At 34.6% G+C, this 22,858-nt stretch overlaps 1 protein-coding gene across 1 annotated transcript in view; it reads left to right on the plus strand.

Annotated features, from left to right (window-relative positions):
* LOC150101833 (transmembrane protein adipocyte-associated 1 homolog) overlaps nt 1-22,858 on the plus strand; it is a 237,980-nt gene that overhangs the window by 74,094 nt on the left and 141,028 nt on the right. Inside the window, exon 4 of the mRNA XM_090400676.1 lies at nt 18,221-18,310. Coding sequence (XP_090256802.1) covers nt 18,221-18,310 — 90 coding nt within the window. The remainder of the gene's footprint in view (nt 1-18,220; nt 18,311-22,858) is intronic.

Raw genomic sequence — 22,858 nt, forward strand, 5'->3', positions numbered from 1 at the left:
TCTTGATGGTTGTCGCCTTCAATGTCCATGTTTCAACTCCATAGAGCAGAATAGACCACACGTAGCATTTCAGCATTCGGCATCTGACTTCCATGTTTAGGTCTTTGTTGCAGAATAGTGTTCTCATTTTCATGAAGGACTGCCGTGCAACTTCAATCCTTGTCTTTATATCTATTTCTGGATCCCACCGTTCATTAAGCCAGCAACCGAGATATTTATATCTTGACACTTGATCAATATTTTTCCCATTGAGTGTCAGTTTCATTGATGAGGCTGGATGTTTGCTGATGATCATGTATTTTGTCTTGTTGATGTTTATATTTATTCCCATTCTTTGGCTTTCTATGTATACTCTGTCAACGAGTTTTTGGAGATCCATAATGTTATCTGCAATTAGGACGGTGTCATCTGCATATCGTAGGTTGTTAACAATCTTTCCATTTATTGTGATTCCCTCTGGACATTCTTCCAATGCTGTTTTAAAGATTACCTCTGCATATATGTTGAACAGGAGTGGTGAGAGCATACATCCTTGTCTCACTCCTCTTTTGATGTTAATATCACTGGTGGTAATGTTGTCTAATTGAACGGTAGCTGACTGATTCCAATACAGATTTGTTATTAGTCTTATGTCTTGTTCGTCTAGCCTTATTTGTTGAAGGATTTCTATTAAGTTGGTGTGTCTGACTTTGTCGAATGCTTTTTCAAAATCTATGAAACACATAAAGACAGATTTCTGTTTTTCTATGTATTTTTGTATCAATATTTGGGTACAGAAAAGGGCCTCTCTAGTACCAAAACCATTCCGAAAGCCGAATTGTGTTTCACTTAGAGTTTCTTCACTTTTTCTATAAATGCGATTCTGAATTACTTTCAAAAATATTTTTAATGTTTGGCTCATTAGACTAATAAGTCTGAAGTCACCACAGGAATTCGCTTTGGGTTTCTTTGGGATAGTGATAAATGTAGATTTGAGCCAATCTGATGGAAATTCATCACTTTCATATATTTTATTAAATAGTTTTTCAAGAAGTTTGATGTTATCTGGTTCGATTAATTTTAAAAATTCTTTTTGCACACCATCTGGTCCACTGGCTTTTCCTGTTTTACTTGTTTGTATAGCATTCTCTATTTCGCATTTCATGATTGCTGGTCCTTGAATGTTATCTTTTATATTTATAGGCTTCTGTCTAGTATCATTTTTTCCAGATCTACAAAACTTAAATACAGACTCTTGTTATATTCCCATAATTTCTCAACTGTTTAGCCTGAACCCACCTTGTTCTTCTCCAAGCTTCTCTTCCATGATTTTCCTTAGCTGTTTTTGAAGGACACTTGTACAAATCTTACCAGGACAACTCAGTAAGGAAATTCTTACATTCAGTTTTATTTCCCTTGTTATCCAATTGTCTTGTCTTCAGTCATCTGGAATTCAACCCTCTGACTAGGCCTTCTGAATTATGCAGTGTAGCCACTTGCATTTTTCTCTGTATTATCCAAGAGTACAAGCTGACTTATTGCACACGTACTTTCTATGTGCTTTCTTCTTTTCCTTCATTGCCTCTTTAACTTCCTCGGTCCACCATGGAATTCTGATTTTTCTATCCTTGCTGACAACCTCACCACTTGCATCTCTGGCTGAATCAGTGAATGCTTTGTTCAAGGTTTATCTTCAAGGTTTGGTTCTCGTTTTCAAACTTTCATTTTTTCTTGAGCAATGTTTGTGTATTTTAGTCTACAGTTCACATGTGAAAGCTGCTCAACTTTGATTCATTTTAAAAAATTTCCTTGCAGGCTCGTCTTTTCAATATGAAATTCAGCTTTCTCCTGTTCCAGACTAAATAGTGATCACTTCCTATTTCAAATCTTCTGTGTACTCTTGTGTTCTGAACTAAAAAACATCATTATCAACTATAACATAGTCAATGAGTCTTTCCTTATTTCTCGCATCCTCTCTCTCCATGTGAATTTTTGCTCATTTTTATTTTGGAACATGGTGTTAGTTTTTTATTTTATTCGTGTGGCGATCCCTCCCCCTCTCGTTTCTTGACTGCCCCTTTGGACTGGTTGAGCCCTCCAAATGAGGGATTAAGTATATATCTTTGACTGTGGTAGTGTGTATTCGGGGGGGGGGGGTCAGTTTGCCTGTTATGAGGGACAAAAAAAAACGAGTTTCTGGGGATGAAAACCCTCTACCTCCATATGTGACCTGATAACTCACCTTTAATGGAAAGAGACCAGATAAAGGTTCCTCACATCATGGATGGGAATTGAACCCAGGTCCTTCTGCCCTTCGTCTATGGTGTTAATAATAACTAGCTTATATCTTGAATTGAAATCCAACAGTGCTTATATGACTATCTATAAAGCTATAGACAGCAGTGAAAAAGTGAATCTAGAAAAAAATTACAAAAATCTTGCCCTTGCCACAGATTGACTAATACACAGGCTGAAAAACTCTACATTCAATATCATCTACTGTAGTTGCCTTTCCACATTTCAAGTGACCTAGTTGATGAAACTGTCATGGAGGTGGATCAGCAATGTTTATGTGAAGAAAAGGAAGGTAAATTAGATAAAAATGTCACTGAAGCACCTACAAAACAATTCTCATTGAATGAGCTCTTGAAGTTTGTCACAAAAATAGAAGATGATCCTGATTTTCTTATGGACGCCAATCCTAACATTGAATGAAGCATTAAGGTTCAGAAAGCATTGAAAAAAAAATTTTATTTGATGGTACAAAGATATGCATGCAGAGAAAATGAATTAAAAACTCCTCCAAACTGCATTGTTTAAATACTAATTTTTTGTTTTATTTTAATTTTTCTGTGCACATTAATTAGTATGTTTGGTGAGCTTGAAGTAAACAAATGATGCTTACTTTTTTTATTCTCACGATAATTCTGTGTTTGTACCTCATTACACTATAATAATGTTTTAAGCTGTAAAGTTTTGTTGAGCACAGAACTTTTTTCTTTTTTAGCATCCGTTAAAGACATTATACAAGATATTACTCTCTCTCTCTCTGCATGTGCATGCGCGCGTGCACATGCTTGGTTAAGATGTGAAATGTTTTTTTTTTGTTGTTGTTGTTGTTGGTTTTTTTGTGGGTCGCCATCAGAAATGTTTGAAAAACACTGCTTTACTTGATACTGCTTGCCATTCTAGATTATCCTCATATTTAGGGTGTCCTACTATAGCTTCTCCTTATTTTCCCTGATCATTATCACCTGTTACATAACATCTTTTTTGTTGTTACTTTAGAAGTAACAATTTGGTGTAGAAGAAGCTCGCCTGTCTTCTTTATTTCAGTAACACCTATTATGTCAATCTGGTTCTTATCCCATTTTTCTGTAGTTTGATGCATTGTAATCACTTATATATTTGAGCATTTTTCCAGGATTTCTAATATTAATAATTTATCAAACTTTGTAGGAATAATTATCCTGCAGAAGACACAAACTACAGTAATTTAAAATTCAGTTCTGATATATTTACTTGCTATAAAATTATAATATATTTTTAATGGTGATTAAAGATGTTTTCACTAGAAAAAAAATAATAATAGTACAGATTATGTATGTGAAATATTTTTGTGTAAGTAACCCATATTATGTTCTTTAATTGAGTTCATAATATGATATACGTGAAGAATTTATGTTTATTATTATTATTTTATAGAACAGGTAAATAAATATGCAGTAGATTTTTCTCCAGATATTCTAATTTCCTAGATTGTTTGCTACTCTTACAGAGAAAATAAAACTGAAATTATTCAAATTAAGTGGATATTGAAACCAACATTATTTCAAAGCTGAACAGAGAAACTACAAGAGTTTCATGCCAAATATAGAAACTATTAAAGTTTCGGCAGATCCAAGCATAAGCAAACCTTTCATGACAGGGGCAACTCATAGCAAAGGTGGAGTAAAGCTCTGATCACTATCCTTAGTATTTCCCATAATGTAAAACAGTGCTTCCCAAACTTCTGGATGTCAGGGTCCCCTTTGCAAAATTAAAATATTTCACGGCCCCCCTCGAAAAAAAATCATAATAGAGAGAGATATTATTATAATATTTATTGTATTTATATTCAATACAAAACATACACAGCGAATATTGCAAAAATCAAATGCATATATTACATTTTTTGCCTCTTACCGTTTGGTTCTGAAGACGATGCGGGCTGTTCAGGTAAAATATGAAATACTGTCCTTTATTTTGAGTCTGTTTCTGCTTCTTCACGGGATTTTTTTTTATTTTTTATCAGCCACTTATCCATCTCAGGGTTAAATTTTTTAATGTAGAACACATCAAATAATATCACCACTTACCGATACTGGCACACCACAGACTGATAACATGAAATTAGTGAATATTACCTGAATAACGGAATCCCCGGACCAGGAACATTTTTCTTTTTTGTGACTTTTCTCCCTTTACGGTAATTAAGCCTAACGCGAGACAGACAGCAAAGGCAGGTTATTAAAACGTGCATATGATTGGTGCAGTATTAACAAAAGATCGCGCAACCGAAAGATAAAAGCATAGCTGACAATTGAGTTGAAATGCTAACTCTCTTCAACCAAATTCCATATGTGAAACTGCCATAACATTCATTATATATATATATATATATATTACTTAGTTTCAACACTTTTATGAATTTTAACACGTTTGGTTGAATTTTATTGCTGCCTTGGGAAATCAAACTCACACACATCTAATTAATAACAATAGTTTTTAGTTAGATACTGTGTTTGCCCATGCAACATATGGTTTTGTTTCAGTCTATACAGCATAGTTTCTGTATGAGGGGACGTGATTCATTAATTAGTGTGTTTTTATCCCAGTTGTCTCTAATTGCACTATTTGTTGAGAAATATATTACACAGACTCCTCATACCTTATTCACTAGCATAATAAAAGTACTTGTTTTTATTGCCTCTGCAGTATAGTGGCTGTTAGAGAGGGGCGTTGTTTACCACTGCAAGGGAGTTACTGTCTCCCCACATGAATTTGTTTAAGCTTTTTTTCATGTGTGAAGTATATGCGAAACTTTTATTGGTGACAGAAAACTAGCTCGGATGACAGTGATAATATAAAACGAGTTTTGATATGTATATAAAGTCGATATCAACAGTACCTGATTACGAACGTGTGATGAAAGGGACAGGGAGATTTGGAGCTTCCCTGGAGAGCATTCGAAGTAAATACAATTAACCACTGATTTGAAATGAAACATATGAATAAGCAATATTTACTAATATTCATTAAGCGCCGAAATACGAAGGAAGCAAAGTTTGTGAACCAACACCAATGCGTGAATTTTTCCATCAAAATATAAAAAATAACAAAAAAGAAATAATAAATAATAAAAGTTAAATACGTTTCTTTTAAAATAAAAAAAAATCTACTTAGTCTTAAAACATTTTAAATTTGTTTTCATTATTTCACGGCCCCCAAGGGGGCAGCGGCCCACAGTTTGGGAAGCGCTGATGTAAAACACATCTCCTAGTGGACATGTATGAGGTTATACATAATGGGGTGGGGGGAGTCACTACCCAGACCAGTTTCGACCTTTGTTGAGGTCTCGTCAGTGGGAGCCAGACCCAGATGTAAATACTCAGGTTGAAGTGATGCAGAACTTATACTTTACCATACGAATTAAATACGTTTCTTTTAAAATAAAAAAAAATCTACTTAGTCTTAAAACATTTTAAATTTGTTTTCATTATTTCAATTAATCACAACCTGAGTATTTACATCTTTGTCTGGGTCCCACTGACGAGACCTCAACAAAGGTTGAACCGGTTGGAAACTTGGGTGATGAATGCCAATGCTGTAGCCCATGAAGTTTTAACTGAGGCTTGGCTGTTGCTGCCACCCAGGTGTGGGTAATGAATAGCAATGCTGTAGCCTGTGAAGTTAACTAAGGTATGGCTGTTGCTGTTATCCCTTGGATGAGCAAATGAGCGGCTCTGCTCAGTGGTGAGGTGAGCCTGCCATGATGTAGAGCCAACCAGTTCTGAGAGTTCTTTTCAGTGGCAGGGTGAGCCTGTTACTGAGGAGAACAGCGCTTAGTTTTTGGAGTTTGATCTGTACTTGAACATTTAACAAAGGTCGAAACTGGTCTGTGTAGTTACCCCCCCCCCCCCCATTGTGTATAACATCATACATGTCCACTAGGAGATGTGTTTTACATTATGGGAAATGCTGAGGATAGTGATCAAGAGTTACTCCACCTTTGCTACAAGTTTCCCCTATCATGAAAGGTTTGCTTACACTTGTTGGATCTGCCGAAACATTTATAATTTCTATATTCGGCATGAAACTTTTATAGTTTCTCTATTCGGCTTTGAAATAAAGTTGGATTCAATATCCACTTAATTTGAATAATTTTGCATCGCTGAAGTGAAGCCTTTTGGCTCTCTTCTTCAGTAAAACTGAAATATTTACAAGACTATATGTAAATCCTCTGAATACTATCCATGACTTATAAAATATGCTGTTTGCTTTCCATCATGGAAAGCAAACAGCATATTTTCCCAGGGTTATGGTATTTTTTTTTTTGCATTCTACATTTTTTGCACTAAAAAGCAGGATATAGGATATGGCTCTTGGTTGATGAATGGAATTTGGTTGATGAATCAAGTCAAGCTGCTTATTTCAACAGTCAGATTTTAAGTTATTTGAATGTTTGTCAACCTCGTGGTTGATATTACATGTTCACTATTGCCAGAAGCATTAGGAATAAATACCATGAATTTTGAGCATAGTAAAAATAATGGAACCAAACATTATTGGCATGAGAAAAAGAGCTCTTTTACTCTCTCATACCATTATAATACAGTCTGATGGCATTCATTATGAAGTGATAAAACATCTTCCTCCATTTTCTGTAGATCTCCTTCTCTTACTATATAACAGAATACTTACCAAGGAAGAGCTTCCAGATTCATGACAGAAATTAATTTTCATTGTCATCCCAAAACCAGGAAACGATTCCACATGAGCAAACAGTTATCAACCTATAGCTCTAATCAGCTGTGTTTGTGAAATATTGGAGAAAATGTTCAACCTCAGGCTTCTCTGGTATTTAGAAAGCAATGATCCTCTCTCCAACATGCAAAATGTAGCTTTCGCCTAGACATCATGTTTCATCATGAAATGAGAACATCATGTTTCAATTTTCTTTGACATGGAAAATGTGCATTTTCCATGTCAAATGACACAGCTTGTAGATATACATATTAAAAACCTTTGTAATCTAGGTCATAGTGGGAGAAAAATCTTTCTAGCTGAATCTTCTGATTGCAAAAGCACATAATCCTGGCCATTTTGCCAAGAAGAGAATGCTCCCCAATCCTCCATCTTAAGTATTACACTCTTTGCTGTCAAAGTAAACTCAGTAACTAAATAACTTCACAATTTACTGTCATTCTTGTAACATGGGGGGGGTCATTGAAAGATAATTTCATAATTGCTGAAAGTTTTCAGCTGAAATATTTTCATCTTTTACACTTGCTGAAAACACACTCTTCATCCAGATTCAAAGTTAAGGATGGAATAAATGATTAACCCAGTAGCAATAGAAACCAAGTTCCTTAGGACTCATTTTTAAGTCCTGAACAGGACAGTCCTATCAATTCTTGTGGCTTATTTTACTTATTTTTTAAAGGAGCACCTGCTTGTATTAAGTCATTGGCTTCTTTTCTGTGTTTAAGTTAAGACATTGATGGTATGTATTTTAAAACATAAAGAAATCCTAAACAGGCAGAAAGTTTGCATTCCTTGCACACACAATTTGTCAACTAGGACAAGAGCATTGAATGCCCTTTGTACTTAATCATCTACAGAAGGTGTGCAGTTTAATTTTCCTTGCTTCATCTTGATCATGCATTTGTTTGATCAAAACTTGATTATGGGTTCCAAGTCAACTGCTCTGCAAGGGAAAGTAACCTCCAATGGTTGGATCCTATCCATCAGGATTTTTTTATAGCTGTTGATCTATTATGTACATCAAATTTAAAGATGCCAAGATATGATATTCTTGGTTTAATTCTTTATCCAAGTGTAAGCAAACACAGTTTGCTTACTAAAATACTCTAGATTAGAGATATCTGTTGAAAGATGATCGATAGAGGATAGATGCTGAAATGTTATAGTATAACCAAGTGGAAAAACTTTCAGCATCTATTGCTTATCCAGAGTATTTTAGTAATAAGGTATGACACCTTTTGGCTACTTGTATTTGGAAATATGACTGATGCATTACTCCAACCTTGTATCACTTCTGGATCTGGGTAGTGACCCTTCCCATAATGCATACATTATAAATGTCCATAAGGATATGTGCTTTGCATTATGGGTTACTAAGGCAAGTGATGTAAAGTCATTGGCCTCTATATACACAAGTTGCCCAGTCATGAAGTTATTTCATGTGTAAACTGTGTTTGCTTACACTTGGTTAAAGGATTAAACCAAGAATATAATTTCTTGGAATCTTTAATTTATAGTATAATCAAGTGGAAAAACTTTAGTATTATGCTCATTGCTATTCAAAATCTTTATGTTGTAAGAAATGAACCCTCTGTCACTTGGACAGAAGCAGTTATCTCTTAACTGTCATAGAAATAGTCTCTTCCTAAACAGCCAATGTGGAGTTATATTTTTTCCCTGTTTTGGGAATTTAATATTACACACATCAGACTGCTGTTTGCTTGTTGTGTATATGTGTGAAAGATATTATACAAGCCATTGGCATGAATGTTATCTGCACTGAACATAATAGCATTACTCCATCATCCATCTACCTGGATTCATATGATGTACACAGAACAGAGCACTCTGACTTCTTACCTGTCTGTACTGAGACCTCTGTTGGTTGTGCTACTGTGTTTCCTGATCACATTATATAGCATCATATTCCACTTGAATGCAGTAAATACACAGCTGAACTGCTTGCTATTCATTTGTGCTGGTACACATAAAAGGAAACCACTACCAAGACATAATTTATACAGACTCACTGAGTTCTTTATTGGCCATTTCCTCTCCTATGTACAACCCTCATCCAGTGCTTTATGATGTTCTACAACTATTATATAAAATAATGATCCTTAATTTTGATGTTCAGTTATGCAGAATATCCAGCCACAAATTAGGGAAACTTATAGTGCATATACAGCTTCTACACATACTAGAAATTAGGCCACTGTATTTAGAAATCTTTATGCGGATGTATGTAAATGTCACTTATGCAGCATATATGCAACATACTTGGTCATGTGTATCACCATGTGCTCTAGGCACTTCTCTGGCTGGAGCCATGATTTTGAAAACAGCAGAGCTGACTGGTTTCTCAAAAGGTGAAATATCCCAGGTGTTTAATCAGTGGAAAAATAACTCATATTGCTTGTTTAAGTGACATAACTGTGTTCCTGACAGGCTCTCTTAAGACAGTTTGTCAAGAACAAGATCGCTGTCATCTGAGAAGACTTATATTGACAAACAGAACTTCCTGTGTGCAGCAATTGACCGAAGCATTTAATAAAAGCTGTTCCTGACCCATATGCACAGGGAATTGAAGAGGATCGGTATTGGCAGTCACATGCCTATACATAAAATAAAAGTTTCTATCAATACTTATGGTTTATTTTGTCTATTTTCTAAAGGAGCACCTCTTGTATTAAATCACTGGCTTCTTTTCTGTGTTAAGTTGAGACATCGATGATATGTATTTTAAAACATATATTGAAAGAGAAATGATATAAGAAGAGTAATTTTTTGACATACCTTTATAGAATCTTCATGTTTAACTTTTGATAAAACAGCATCGGAAAATATAATTGGTAAAAAATATATAAGTGAACTCTTAAAACAATAAAAATGAACCATGGAACAATTTTTATAGTTCGTTGAAAACACTACAACACAGTCTACACCAAACAACCCGATTATAAATTTATCAAACTATAATCCTATACCTGATAAAATTACCATCTTAAACAAAGGCTTAAATTTTGCAGTATCCTTGAAATATGTACCAACCAAAAATATTATCATTGAAATCCTGGCTAAACTAGAAACAGATCCTAATAAAGAAATAATATTTCATAAAATAAATAACATCAGCAATATAAAAATACAGTCTAACATTACTCCTAACCTATAGGTAGCTTTGATATAACTAAAAAAGGACCTGGACATTATGATCACTAAAGCAGACAAAGGCAACATAGTGGTCATTACAAATAAAGCAGATTATTACAATAAAATAACAAATTTTGATTGATCAAAACACGTAACAAAAAATTCCAAACAACCCTACTCCTAACCTAATAAAACAGATCGATAATGTATTATGCAAATTAAAAAATCAAAATAAGATGGATAAAACAATAATGGAAAAAAAAACTTCCCCTGACCACTCACATTTGGCATATTGAGTAGCCCACTGAAGTGGGCTACCCAGTACACACAATAATTTCATATAAAAACACTACCTCATCAACTTTATCCACATCCATATTAAAATTACTCAAACCATTATTAAACATGTCTAAATTTATGATTAAAAATACTGACAACTTGTTTCAAAAAATATCAAACCTAACTTTATCTCATAAAGACTTCCTTACTTCAGTGGATGCAACAAGCACTGTATACCAACATGGATGTCCCCAGAGCATTAGACATCATACGCACATTATTCCTAGAAGACCACACTTTAGAATCACATACGAAATTAACACCCAACGACATCTTAACCCTCATAAAATTAATAATTTCAGCAAATTTCTTTAAATTCAATTATATCTGTGTCCAAATGTTCAGACTCCAGATGGGCCAAAATATTAGTGGACAGTTGGCCAAACTATTTTTGTCACATCTAGAATCTAATTTATTAAACCCTTCCCTCCCCGTAGACGATGTTTTATGCATTGAAGTGATGCGCACCATGCATTACTTCTCTACAAGCTTCACTTAACTTTAGTAGCAGACTAAAGTTCACCATAGAATGCGAAAAAATCCATGAATTTACTAAATTTAATATTAATTAGAACTAACAACAAAATAGACACAAAAATATTCCACAAAGCTACACATATCATTAACTACCTCCATTTTAATTCTTATCATCCTTACTCCATTAAAAAATCAATTATTCTTTATAAATTTATAAATGCATATAAATTTTCAACCACCAATAATTATCTTAATGTAGAGATTAAAAAGATAACAAGGATTTTTAAAAACCAAAACTATCCTATGCAATTAATAAATTATGCTAATCAAGCAGCTAAAACTCATCTAACCAATCCTACAATCAAAGAAAATTTTCTGGAACAAAAGATTATAAAACTATCATACATATACAAAACTTTTAAATACATATTTAAACATACTAACTATAAATTAGTTTTCACTACTAGTCACAAATTGGCCACTTTCTTAAAACCTACCAAACTTCATTCATACAAGGAAATACTGGAATACCACAATGTGGTATACAAATTTCCTTGCCATCATGACTGTGATGTAATCTACATAGGCTCAGTGATCAGACCATTATGGTTGAGACTACAGGAACACTTTCTGATTGTAACATATCAGAAAGTAATAGGAAGAGTAAAAACCAAAATAAGAATGAAAAATCAAATACTGGAAAAACTGAATTTGTGATCACGCATTCAGACAGAAGCACACCCCCACAGATTGAAAAAGCTGTTATAATTGACATACAAAATGATGAAACAATGTTAAGAATTTCAGAAACCATATCCATAAAATATGACGAGAATTCCATAAATGCCCACCACCCCTATGAGAGTTGGAAGCGCCATCAAATGCAAATTAAGCTGAGATTTCTGCCAGTCGAAAGTAAATGCAAACATAAAGCTAACATGACATAAACACAATTTTCCCTTGAGCTTGGAAGATAACTGTTATGTCGAAATGGCTAATACTCTGTATTAGCCATTTCAACATAAGATTACCTTTCATTTTTAATTAGAGTAGTTCATTCTTTATACGAGCCGATTATGGCACCACTGTATGTATTCCTCTGTTTTTAATTTTCATATTTTCAATTTCCATATATATCGGTCCGATCTGAAAAAAAGTTCAAATGCATTTTTAATCTAAAAAAAATCGTTTTATTTGTCATTCAATTACGTATTTTTTACCAATTATTTTCTGATGCTGTTTTATCAAAACTTTTAAAGTAAACATGAAGATTCTGTATGTCAAAAAATTACTCATATCATTTCTCTTTCAATATATGTTTTAAAATACATATTATTATTATTATTACACCCTCCATGGAGTTAACAGACTCATCGTGAGAGGTTCATTCAACTCATAACATATTTATCCTATAAAATCTTAAAATCCTTAACACTCCGTGCATTAACAACACATTCTGGTAATGCGTTCTTCACTGACAATTCTCCATGTAAAAAATCTACTCCTCACACCCCTCTTCACCACACTTTTACATAAATCCCAGGAATGACCTTTGGGTTCTTCCCCTCTCACCTTCTGCTCTTTTTATAATCCCCTGTGGATTAATCTGATAAAATGCTCACACTAACTTAAATGTCTCTATCATACCACCTCTCTTCCTCCTATCTACCAAACTCTGTAATCCACATCTCTTCAAACTCTCTCCATAGCGAGCATTCCAAAGTCCTGACATTGTCTTGACCTCTGGTTCGATAGTTATACTTGACTATCTGACCTTGTGGGAAGTCAGTTGTCGTCAACTTTGTACATTTTTTTTTCTTTTTCATATCCTTCTTTTTTTTCTTGCTTTCTCTCATTTTCACCAAGAATAATGAAGTATTTCTCCACACTTGACATTGAGAGGTCAAAGTTGTTTTTTAAGCTAACTAAACTAACACTACAGACAGAGTAAGGATCGCATTACATCACAAAAGGATGTTGGCTCAACCTGCTGTAACAATGACACTAAGGCAGAATAGACATTTGCTGGTCAGATAATTCTCAACAGTCAGCAGACTGAAGGTATAGTTGAATGGTGCTGTATACCAGTGGTCAGTTGATGTACTTAAGCATTCAGGAGTTGGATAATTGAGAAATTACTGTGTGTGTGTGTGTGTGTGTGTGTGTGTGTGTGTGTGTGTGTGTGTGTGTGTGTGTGTGTAATTATTGACTTGTACTCAGTTGTTTTGATACATTTTTAAAAAAGATTTAATGACTTAAACCGAGATAACTTATAAAGTTTTAATGAGAATAATATAACTAGTTTTGGCTTATAACAGCCTTCATCAGGTATTCATTAAAGGAAGAATATAATAATAAACATTGAAGTATCTAGAAGACTGGGAATTACAGGTAAAAATTGCCACACATGATTGAAACAAAAACGTTGTATTTTTAAGTTGTTCTAACTGGCTCGCTATTGTTTATTGCGTGTAACCGTGCAGGCTCTCGTGAACGCCAATATTGAATAACTGCAGTATGGCTATCTGGGATGTTATAACTCAAATTGCTGTTTTAAGTGTTCAGGATTCAGGATGATTTCCCTTGATTCTACAATTTTTCTCTCGAACTCATCACCACAGCGCAAAAAATATTTTCTGATTTATCCCAGCAAACAGAGTGACTTTGGAGATCATCATCAGGATTGTTTGAAAAAAGAACATGACTGAACAACGCAGTTGCATGTGATCTTTTATAGGAGATGTCTCTCTTATGCTCCTCTATACGTTGTTCAATAGATTTGTTGGTTTGTCCAAAATAAGGGATATTGCAATCGCACCATAATTTATATATACCTGGATATTTTAGGTTGTGATGAATAGGTTTTGGATGGCTGATAAGAGGACGGATTTTTGGAAGTGTGGTGAAGAACGTCCTGATGTTGTATTTTTATATATATAATATTCATCAAAGCTTGATTTGCTTCCTCAGTCTTAAGAAAAGGCTGGTTATATTCCACTAATTCGAGCCCTACCCAAGGGCCTATGCGTTGTGGAAATACTTTCTGAAAAAGAAAGCTGTGCGGAACAAAGCGGCCTTTTGCAGCTGCCCAATTTTTAATCCATCTAACTCAAGTGCTTCTAGATGTTTTTTCAATGTTTTAGGGATGGCACCTAAAGCACCTATTATTATGGGAATAACGTTTTCTTTTTGCCAGATTCGTAATATATATATATATATATATATTCAAGTTAAGCATAATTTACATAATAAAAGTTATGTAAATTAAACAAAATCAGGGTACAAACTTTTTTTTTTATTTTATTGATCAATTTTTTAAGCAGTGCGGATTCTAAGAAATTACTTCGTCAACAAGGTGGTAGACGTCATTTCTCAGTTTTTAGAAAGAAAACACATACTGGACTTTATAAATTAGAGATACCAAGAAATCATATACGGGGGGGGGGGGGGTCCTCAAGTTACGTCGGAGATCCGTTCCTATGGACTGGCGTAAGGCAATTTTCGATGCAAGTTGGAATTACCATAGCCTAAGTCACTTACCTAATCTTAAACACCCTAAAGTCATATGTATATATCAAGAAACAGAACTAGGCCATAGAAAAATGAAAGGGAGAACATAATTACTGTATAGTATAGAAAAATTACAATTCTTCTGTACTATATATTCTTGAATTAACATGAGGCTAATTGGGATACGGCGTTGATGCTGGTCTTTTAGCCAAAGAACAAGAAGCCCTTCCATCTCAATCATGAGCCTACTACGTTTTTTGTAATCACAGTCGATTTCATGGGTGCCAATCCTTTCATGTGTTCAAGGATGCGAATTTTATCCTTGATTATAGTCCCGACTGTGGTACGACTTAAGTTCAATGCACGGCTGATGTTCGTTGGCATTTCTCCCTTTTTTGCCCTTTTAATAATGTCTAATTTCACTTCTAATGTAACGGCTTTCCTTTTCTTCGACACACTGCCATCGGAAGAGTCTGCCTTACGTTTGGGAGCCATATTGAAGGGTAAAAACTCGCACAAAAACACAAACGCAAAAGTGAGAGAGCGGGTGTAAACCAAGCACGCGGTACCGAAATAGTGTATGCTGGGACCCAAGTGACACCACCTCTCCCAAACAAACGGCACATAACGCCGTATTCTTCCGCCGCGCTCACAAACAAATTTGCCCGCGATGTTTGAATTTTACCTCGTGCTGCTTCAAGTCGAAATTTATTTTTTAAATTATTTATGGGATTACCGCTGTAAAGTTGAAACAACGCATGTCGAGGACGACATAGGTCGAGGACCCCCTGTACTTGGTTTAATCCTTTATCCAAATGTAAGCAAACAAAGTTTGCACCTGAAGTATTTTCAGAACTAGGGCTCTCATATATAGAAGCTAATGATTTCACATCACTTGCCTTAGTATCTCAAAATGCAAAGCACATAATCTTTTGACATTTATAATGCTATGCGTTATGGGAAGAGTCACTACCCAGACTGGTTTCGTCCTTTATGAGGTTTCATCAGTGAGAGCCAGACCCAGAGGTGATGTACACTTTATCCAATTACTCGAATAAAGGATTAAACCAAGCACAGGTAACCCTCATATAATGCGGATGTTAGGTTACATAGAAATGCTGCATTATATAAATCGCGTTATGTGAGACTCAGATCACATAGAAAAAGTAGTTATGTTACGAAATTTTTTTTTTAATTATATAAGCAACAATGCCATATCCAACAAAAATATATTTTTATTTAATTCAGGTAATTCATGCAAGTTATGAAAATATATAAATTATGAAACAAATACATAGTATAAAATTATAAATGTACAAATTGTACATAAACTTCATTGCACATCAGCCTCGGCCCTGAGAAACAATCCTGACCTCAACAAATTTGTTTGCATGAGACTGTCCCAAATTTGGGAAACCTACATCAGAAGACCTTCAGCCCATTTGCCCAAGAATACCAACATTGCCCGCTAGGGGGCACCATCAGGACTTTTAGGAGATAGAATAACTTTCTGCTTCGTCCTCATTTATTGTTTGTTGTGCTTGCGTACACGTGTCATGTTTTTAAGTTCCTGTGAAAATGGCAACGTGACGTTGCCGAAATATTGGAAGTGTATTAAAATTTATTTTAATGTATATCCTAGTATACTGTTAGATCTGAAATAAGATTTTACATGACATGACATCACCATTCCAGAATCTAACAATCAGCAAAAAATATATGTATAAATGCATACTTGTCTTTTAGCGCAGTGTAACTATGTTTTTTTTTTTTTTTTGTAACATCTTGTATGATAAACTGTCAATTATGTGAATTTAAATTAATGTATCTATATGTCTATCATTAATGTAAGTCAGAAAAAAGAGGCAGATATCAGAGAAATCATTAGTGAAATATTATAAATGAAAGAATGCGTATTATTCAGCAACATAGGGCAAAAATATCGCCTAATGCTATAAGAGCAGTGTAAGCACCCACGGGCATCATATATGAGAAGACATCATGATGCATACGTCCCCCGGAAACAAGAAGTCCTGTATGTTGATTGGTGAAGTCACCCAGCCTGAGACTAATGGGTGAGACGATAAGAGAAATTCAAACTCTGAAAGGTGGCACTCTAGGGGAGCGTATAAAACCCGCGACACGGAAGTAAATCGCCCCCGTTTTTTCTCGTTCCTGCATTTCTCTTTGTGTGCTCCAAGAGTTCATCGCAGTTCAGCTCTCATTTTGAGTGCTGACTTACGAAAAGTTCCAGTATGACACCGCAGCAGGTTTCGGCAAGATCAAAAAGTCACAGAAACAAAAAACCTTTCTTTTTTGTTTCTGTGACTGCTAGCAAATCCAATCTTGATTTTTTAAATTCATCAATTAATTCGTTTTCTTTTCCATGTAGACTTTTAATGTTCCATGTTCCATATCTCATGTACCTTTTTCTTCGCTTTGTCATTAACCATTTAGGCAGTTCGGCTATCTCTTTGTTATTTCTTTTAATGAGTGAAATTTTAAGGTGTGCAGGGGATTAGCCTTCAGCACCCGAGTCTGGTGGTGGGGCTGCCACCTTCGAGGCCCCCAGACTGGCCTCTGAGGGAAGTGCTATCCTGTTGGTCTGCGGGAGGTATTTTATTTCTCTCCTACCCTTCATAGTAACTTATGACGAGCATTCCCCGATCCGCCACCAGGGGACGTGCCCGATGGGGGTTACAGGTGTCCCCACACGGGATTTCCTTAAGCTATTTAGTAAAAATGCATAACCAACGTCTAAGCCTTTCCATGAGAATTGGTATCTTTAATTTATAGTATAACCAAGTGGAAAAACTTCCAATATACTGGACTTTATATTCATCCTCTTTCACACCATCATAATTGTCAAAAATCTGACACCATTAGGACTCTGGTACATTCTGTTTACTCCACTGAAATGCTGCTTCCAAAGAAATAAATCATATCAAGTCCATCTTCCTCACTAATGGCTTTACCAAATCATATGTCAACATGATTATTAATAATTATAGAGTTTTCGTGTTATCTGCCTCTCATCATGATAGTGATAGGGAGGTGGTCCATTGTGTCACCATTCCCTGTGTCAAAGGCATCTGGGAAGATAGCCAAACTACTTAATCTGTTGTCCTGCAAGTTTCCCTCCATCCTATCAACATGATATTATTTTTCTAGGATCAGCTAAAGATAAACTTCTTCCTCTAGCCCACCTGGAGTGTATCAGGTTCCTTACCAGCCTGGATTATAGTATTTTGGCCAAACAGGTAGATCAGCAGTTATCCATCATTATGAACATTTAGACTATATTAACTTCCATGAACCAGAACAATTGAGATTTGCAGAGCATGCTATCCCCCACCAGACATAGAGTTCTTTGGAAGAAGATTGAAATTCTCCATAAAAGTAATAATCTCTTGGAACGTTTATGATGAAAAATAGTTCTTCATAAATTCCAGAGTTAATTTTTTTTTTTTATCTCTTGTTAAAGTTATTTTTGATAGAACCCTAATATAACTAGATCACTCTACATTATGTAATTCACTCGTTTCATTGGTGAATATACTGGTTTCTGCTCTTGATGTTTGAGTCATATTGAAGATGCCTTTGATAGTAAGGCAAACATTTTATACCAATAAAATATATACCGAAGTGTTAAATTCGTTTCATGTTAATTAATATATATATATATATATATATATATATAAATGTTATTGAACCGAGTTTCGTGTTTTCATTTTAGGTTGGCATGAATGCTGTAGTTAGTGTAGTTCGATGTGTTGTATCCATGACTGTTAATGCTGCTGTACCAGGTGGAGAAATTGCAGATAAAGTAATTAGCTTTTTTTATTATTATTAAAACTGCACCATCCTATACAATTCATGCATATTTCTGTATTACTATAAGAATTTCGTTATATCAAATATAATCTAAGCAAACCTGGTTATTAGCATTATTTCAGAAATAGTGAAACCATTACTCTTTGGGTAATTCAAAAACCTTAATGAAAATTTGCTATTTAATATGATAACTTAGCTTCATACACTACAAAGTTGCTTAAACTGAATCATCATTCAGCACTGAAGCCATTGCTATCTTGAACAGGATATCTTTTTTATCAAATATGGAATTAGAAAATACTGCTCTTCCTAGACCCAGTTAGCAGTTTTTGATTGGATCTGAATGAAATTAGATGATACTGTGAGCAGAAACCTCTTCATGCCTAAGTGCATGGAAGCTATCTTTTTAATCCTGATCAAGAAGTTTACATAATCAGGAATCTTGGGTCATGTAAACTCTTGAAAATAAGCTGTTTTTGGTGCCCTACTTTTCATAAAGAATCAGTTTGCATGGGAGATTGATTAAAACATTTAAGCAGATCTGCTCCCACCTGGTTAGTTAGCAAACCTCCATACTCTTTTTTTCATAAAAGCCTTTTCATATCTCCATGAAAGAAAAACCTAGCTTTATCTTGCTTTGATTTAATGATCTTGTTCAGCGACTCCAAGCTCTTTTTTGCATGAAAATTTCCATGCCTCCATAAATTTTTTTTTTTTGTTGTTGTTATTGTTGTTGTTGCCCTGCACCTAGTTAAAAAATTTTTTAGGCATTGCATGATTAAATGCTTTAAATGAATTTGGATTAATAGAGCATGCCCTTCCAAACCAAATATAGAATAATCTGGAAATACACATCAGTTTACAAAACTATGTACTGGTTTGTGAGAAAGCTTAGGGAAATACCTAAGCCACCAATAATCATTATAATATCAAAGGAGACAATTCCTTAAGGATATCTGATTATGGTTGGCATATACCTTTGATCATTCTACACAACCCACTAGGAAATGAAAGTCCATCAAAACTGATCACAGAATAGATACCTAGCAGCAGACCAGAGAGAGAGAGAGAGCAGTGGGACATTAGTTACTATCCATTCAGAAGCACATAGGATGATCTCTCTCTCTCTCTTCCCCTTCCTCAGGTGTTGCTTAATATGCAATGCATAGTTTCATGACACATCCCAACATTGGTGTTATCAATAGTTCAAAAACAAATTTAAACTAAGTTTGTGAAGATTCTGTCCTGCTATAACCATCACTAGGATTCAGTCTGTTGAAATTGTTATTATAACCTAATGTTTAAACCTATCTAATAGAATTTTTACAATATATGCTATAGTTGCAGATTAACTTTACCAGCAGATTATAATTATTATTACGTGACACCTCCAAGGAGTTCAAGAACTCATTGAGGGAGGGCACTCTACAACTCTCAGTCTCCATCGTTTAATCCACCAACTACACAACCCCACTACCACCTCATCATCTACACAAAATGCCATCTACTGCCCATCACCACTAGTATTTTGTGTATTCTCAAGGCTGATTTGCCTGTACTCTCAATTAAAAGCATGAGTTTTCAAGAGAAAAACCCTGCTCTCTTTATATGAGATCAGCTAACACACCTTCAATTGAAAAAATCAATATAAAAGATTCCTCTTGTCACAACAAAAATCGAACTTAGGCCTTTTCCAACCAAAGGATGCAACATGCCATTGTTCAGACAAAAACTTTTATGAAGCCTGAAATTAAATTATGGCAGCCTAACCTGCATAGGTCATAATCATATTACACTCTCCTTCCCACTGAGGGGATGATGACATGCCTGTCTGTGAGATGCTGTCCTGTCTACTACTCATTTTAATCAACTATCCTCGTTTTGCCAGTGAGCAAGTGCAGTCATTATTTTAGCAACTTTTATAATATACAGGGCTCTGTCTGACCCTATATACTCAGGCAGATTTTATTAGACTCATCGATTCTCATCGTGGTTTTTAAATTTTTAGAGTATTAATCTTTACCATCTCATATGAATTATGTATTTGTTTAACTTATTGTAAATATGCTTTTAATAACCTGGTTTTTATGTGTATTTTATGAATTTTAATATTTTTTTTTTTATACTTCTTTCTACATCTGTTTTATATATATATCCATCATTTACATTTATTTTCCTACACTGATTTTATGCCATTTGACTTCTTTATTCCATAATATACTTTTAAGAAATGTTTCATTTATAAATCTTGATATTATTTCTATTTTTATATATAGTTTTAGACTTATATATGCCACTTATTTATTACGTGTTCTGGTACAGTATGACCAAAGATGTGTTACTTGTTCTATAGATTCTCCATTCAGGATGCAGTTCATGTTTTTATTGCTAATTTTCACATTGAACTTTTTATACTGTTAATTCAGTTTAGTTACAGAATCCTACAGACTCTTGCCAGATTTATTTAAGAGTATAAAATCATCTGCATGTACTAAATACCTCCAATTTTGATATCAGGCTGGAATTCTCAGTAATGAAATTCCCCTTTAATTCTCACATTCAATTTTATTTCCCTTTTTATATATGGTTATTATTGACAGCTCTAGTCCAGCCAATTGTATTTCCACCTGGCCAGGCCATCTGAAATATGCAGTATAAAACTTTTATATATCCATATTTGAGTATGTCATATACTTGATATGTATTGATTGCATCCATTTTCACTATTTCAAGTGCTTCCATAGTACAATTGGAAGAACAACAGGACATTGTATCCTTCTATTGGAAAAGACCCAAGTTGAATTCTTGTCATAATGAGAGGAATCTTTATATGGACTTTTTTCAATTGAAGGCAAGTTAGCCAATCTCACACAGAAGTAGCAAGGTTGTTTCTCCCAGAAACTCGAAATTTTCATCCTACATGCAGGCAAAATCACCCATGAGAAGATATGCAATTTACAAACAAAAAAGTACTATTGTTGTTGTTGGATGGCAGATGTCTTTGTGTGTTGATGGTGGTGATAGTATAATTGTGTAATTGGAAGGAAATGGTGAGATGTGCATAGTGCTGTAGATGCCATTTTCATGAGTCATTAGACTCCTTTGAGTCACGTAACAATAGTAATAATATTTTCTACTATTAGTCTTGTCAATGATTGTTTCATTTAACAGTCTTTCAAATTAATTTTTCAAACATCCAGGATATCGTCTAATATTTTTTTCAATAACATCCAGAACATTTTACCACCTGCCTTAATATTCTGTTTCCTACCAAAGTTGTGTGATATCTATTGTTTAGCTACTTTTCCGCATTACTTTCTTATGCTGAATGGGGTGAAGTTTTATTGGAAGCTTTCCAAACGTTACTGAAAAACACATGTACTAACCACAGTAATCACTATTTAATTTGTAAATATTTCATCCCAAGTATCTTGGGACACCATCAGTATAGTAGTTCAAACAATACTAGGAATAACATACAGTTAACATAAAAATTTCCAAACATTGTAACTTTGAATTAGCATAAGTCAGAAATAAGTTTGGGACTTCCTTTATTGAAAAAGACATGGGTCTGTTCCATTGAACTGCCAGATTGTAGGATGCACTACAGTAACCAGTGTTGTGTATCAGACAGTCTCCTCAAGGGAGGATCTCCTATCATTATCTCTCTCTTTGTAAACATTCACTGTAAATGCACTCACAACATCTGCTGGTAGCCTATTCCACACACACTCGCTATATGCCATGAGAAACACTTGGATCTCACATATTTCCTAAACACACTCTTACTCACTTTCCAGAGTTGACCCTGAATTCTCTTCTACCAGAAATGTAAAGTCTCACTTATATCTACTGTAAGATTCCCTTATCCATTTATATGTTTCTGTTATGTCTCTTCTCTTCCACATATTACTCAAATTGTGAAGAATACATTCTCTGGGTCTTTTTTCATATGTCCTGTTCCATAGGTCTGATATGATCTGGTAACTCACTGTTGGATCCTTCTCATCTCCTCCAAACCATGTGACCACATCTGAACACAGCAGTCTAGATGTAGTCTTATCAAAACCTTGTACACTAGGAGAAAATTTCCTTATTCCTACAAGTTCTCTTCATTGATCTGATATGATGATTTAACTAGAAAATGTAGTCTGTGGATGTTGAAGTCCCCAAGAAAGATGACCTCAAGTATTTTGATGACAGAAAAGCAAGTTAGATAATCTGGAAGGTTTATCAGAGTATAGAGAGCAATAAAGACAACAAATGACAAAGTGCGGTAAGTAAATTTTGAAGAAAAAAAAAGTCGGTTCTGATTAATACATGCACGTATATCACCCTTTTGGCTGACAGGATCGTGCAAGATGTAGTTTGAGCAGTTGAGGTGGACTATAGTTGTCAAAGTTCCATTGGAAATAATAGGTCTGTTATTGAATGACTATGGGTGACAATGCATATCATCTTTGTTGTTATTAAGGTTGTGGATGTTTTTTTCTCTTTTTTTTTTTCAAGAAGTATTGATGTTTATGGATTTTTTTAATTT

This window comes from Typopeltis vanoorti, chromosome 11 (genome assembly GCF_054136105.1).
Source record: "Typopeltis vanoorti isolate ZY-2024b chromosome 11, IOZ_Tvanoo_1.0, whole genome shotgun sequence".
NCBI lineage: Eukaryota > Metazoa > Arthropoda > Arachnida > Uropygi > Thelyphonidae > Typopeltis > Typopeltis vanoorti.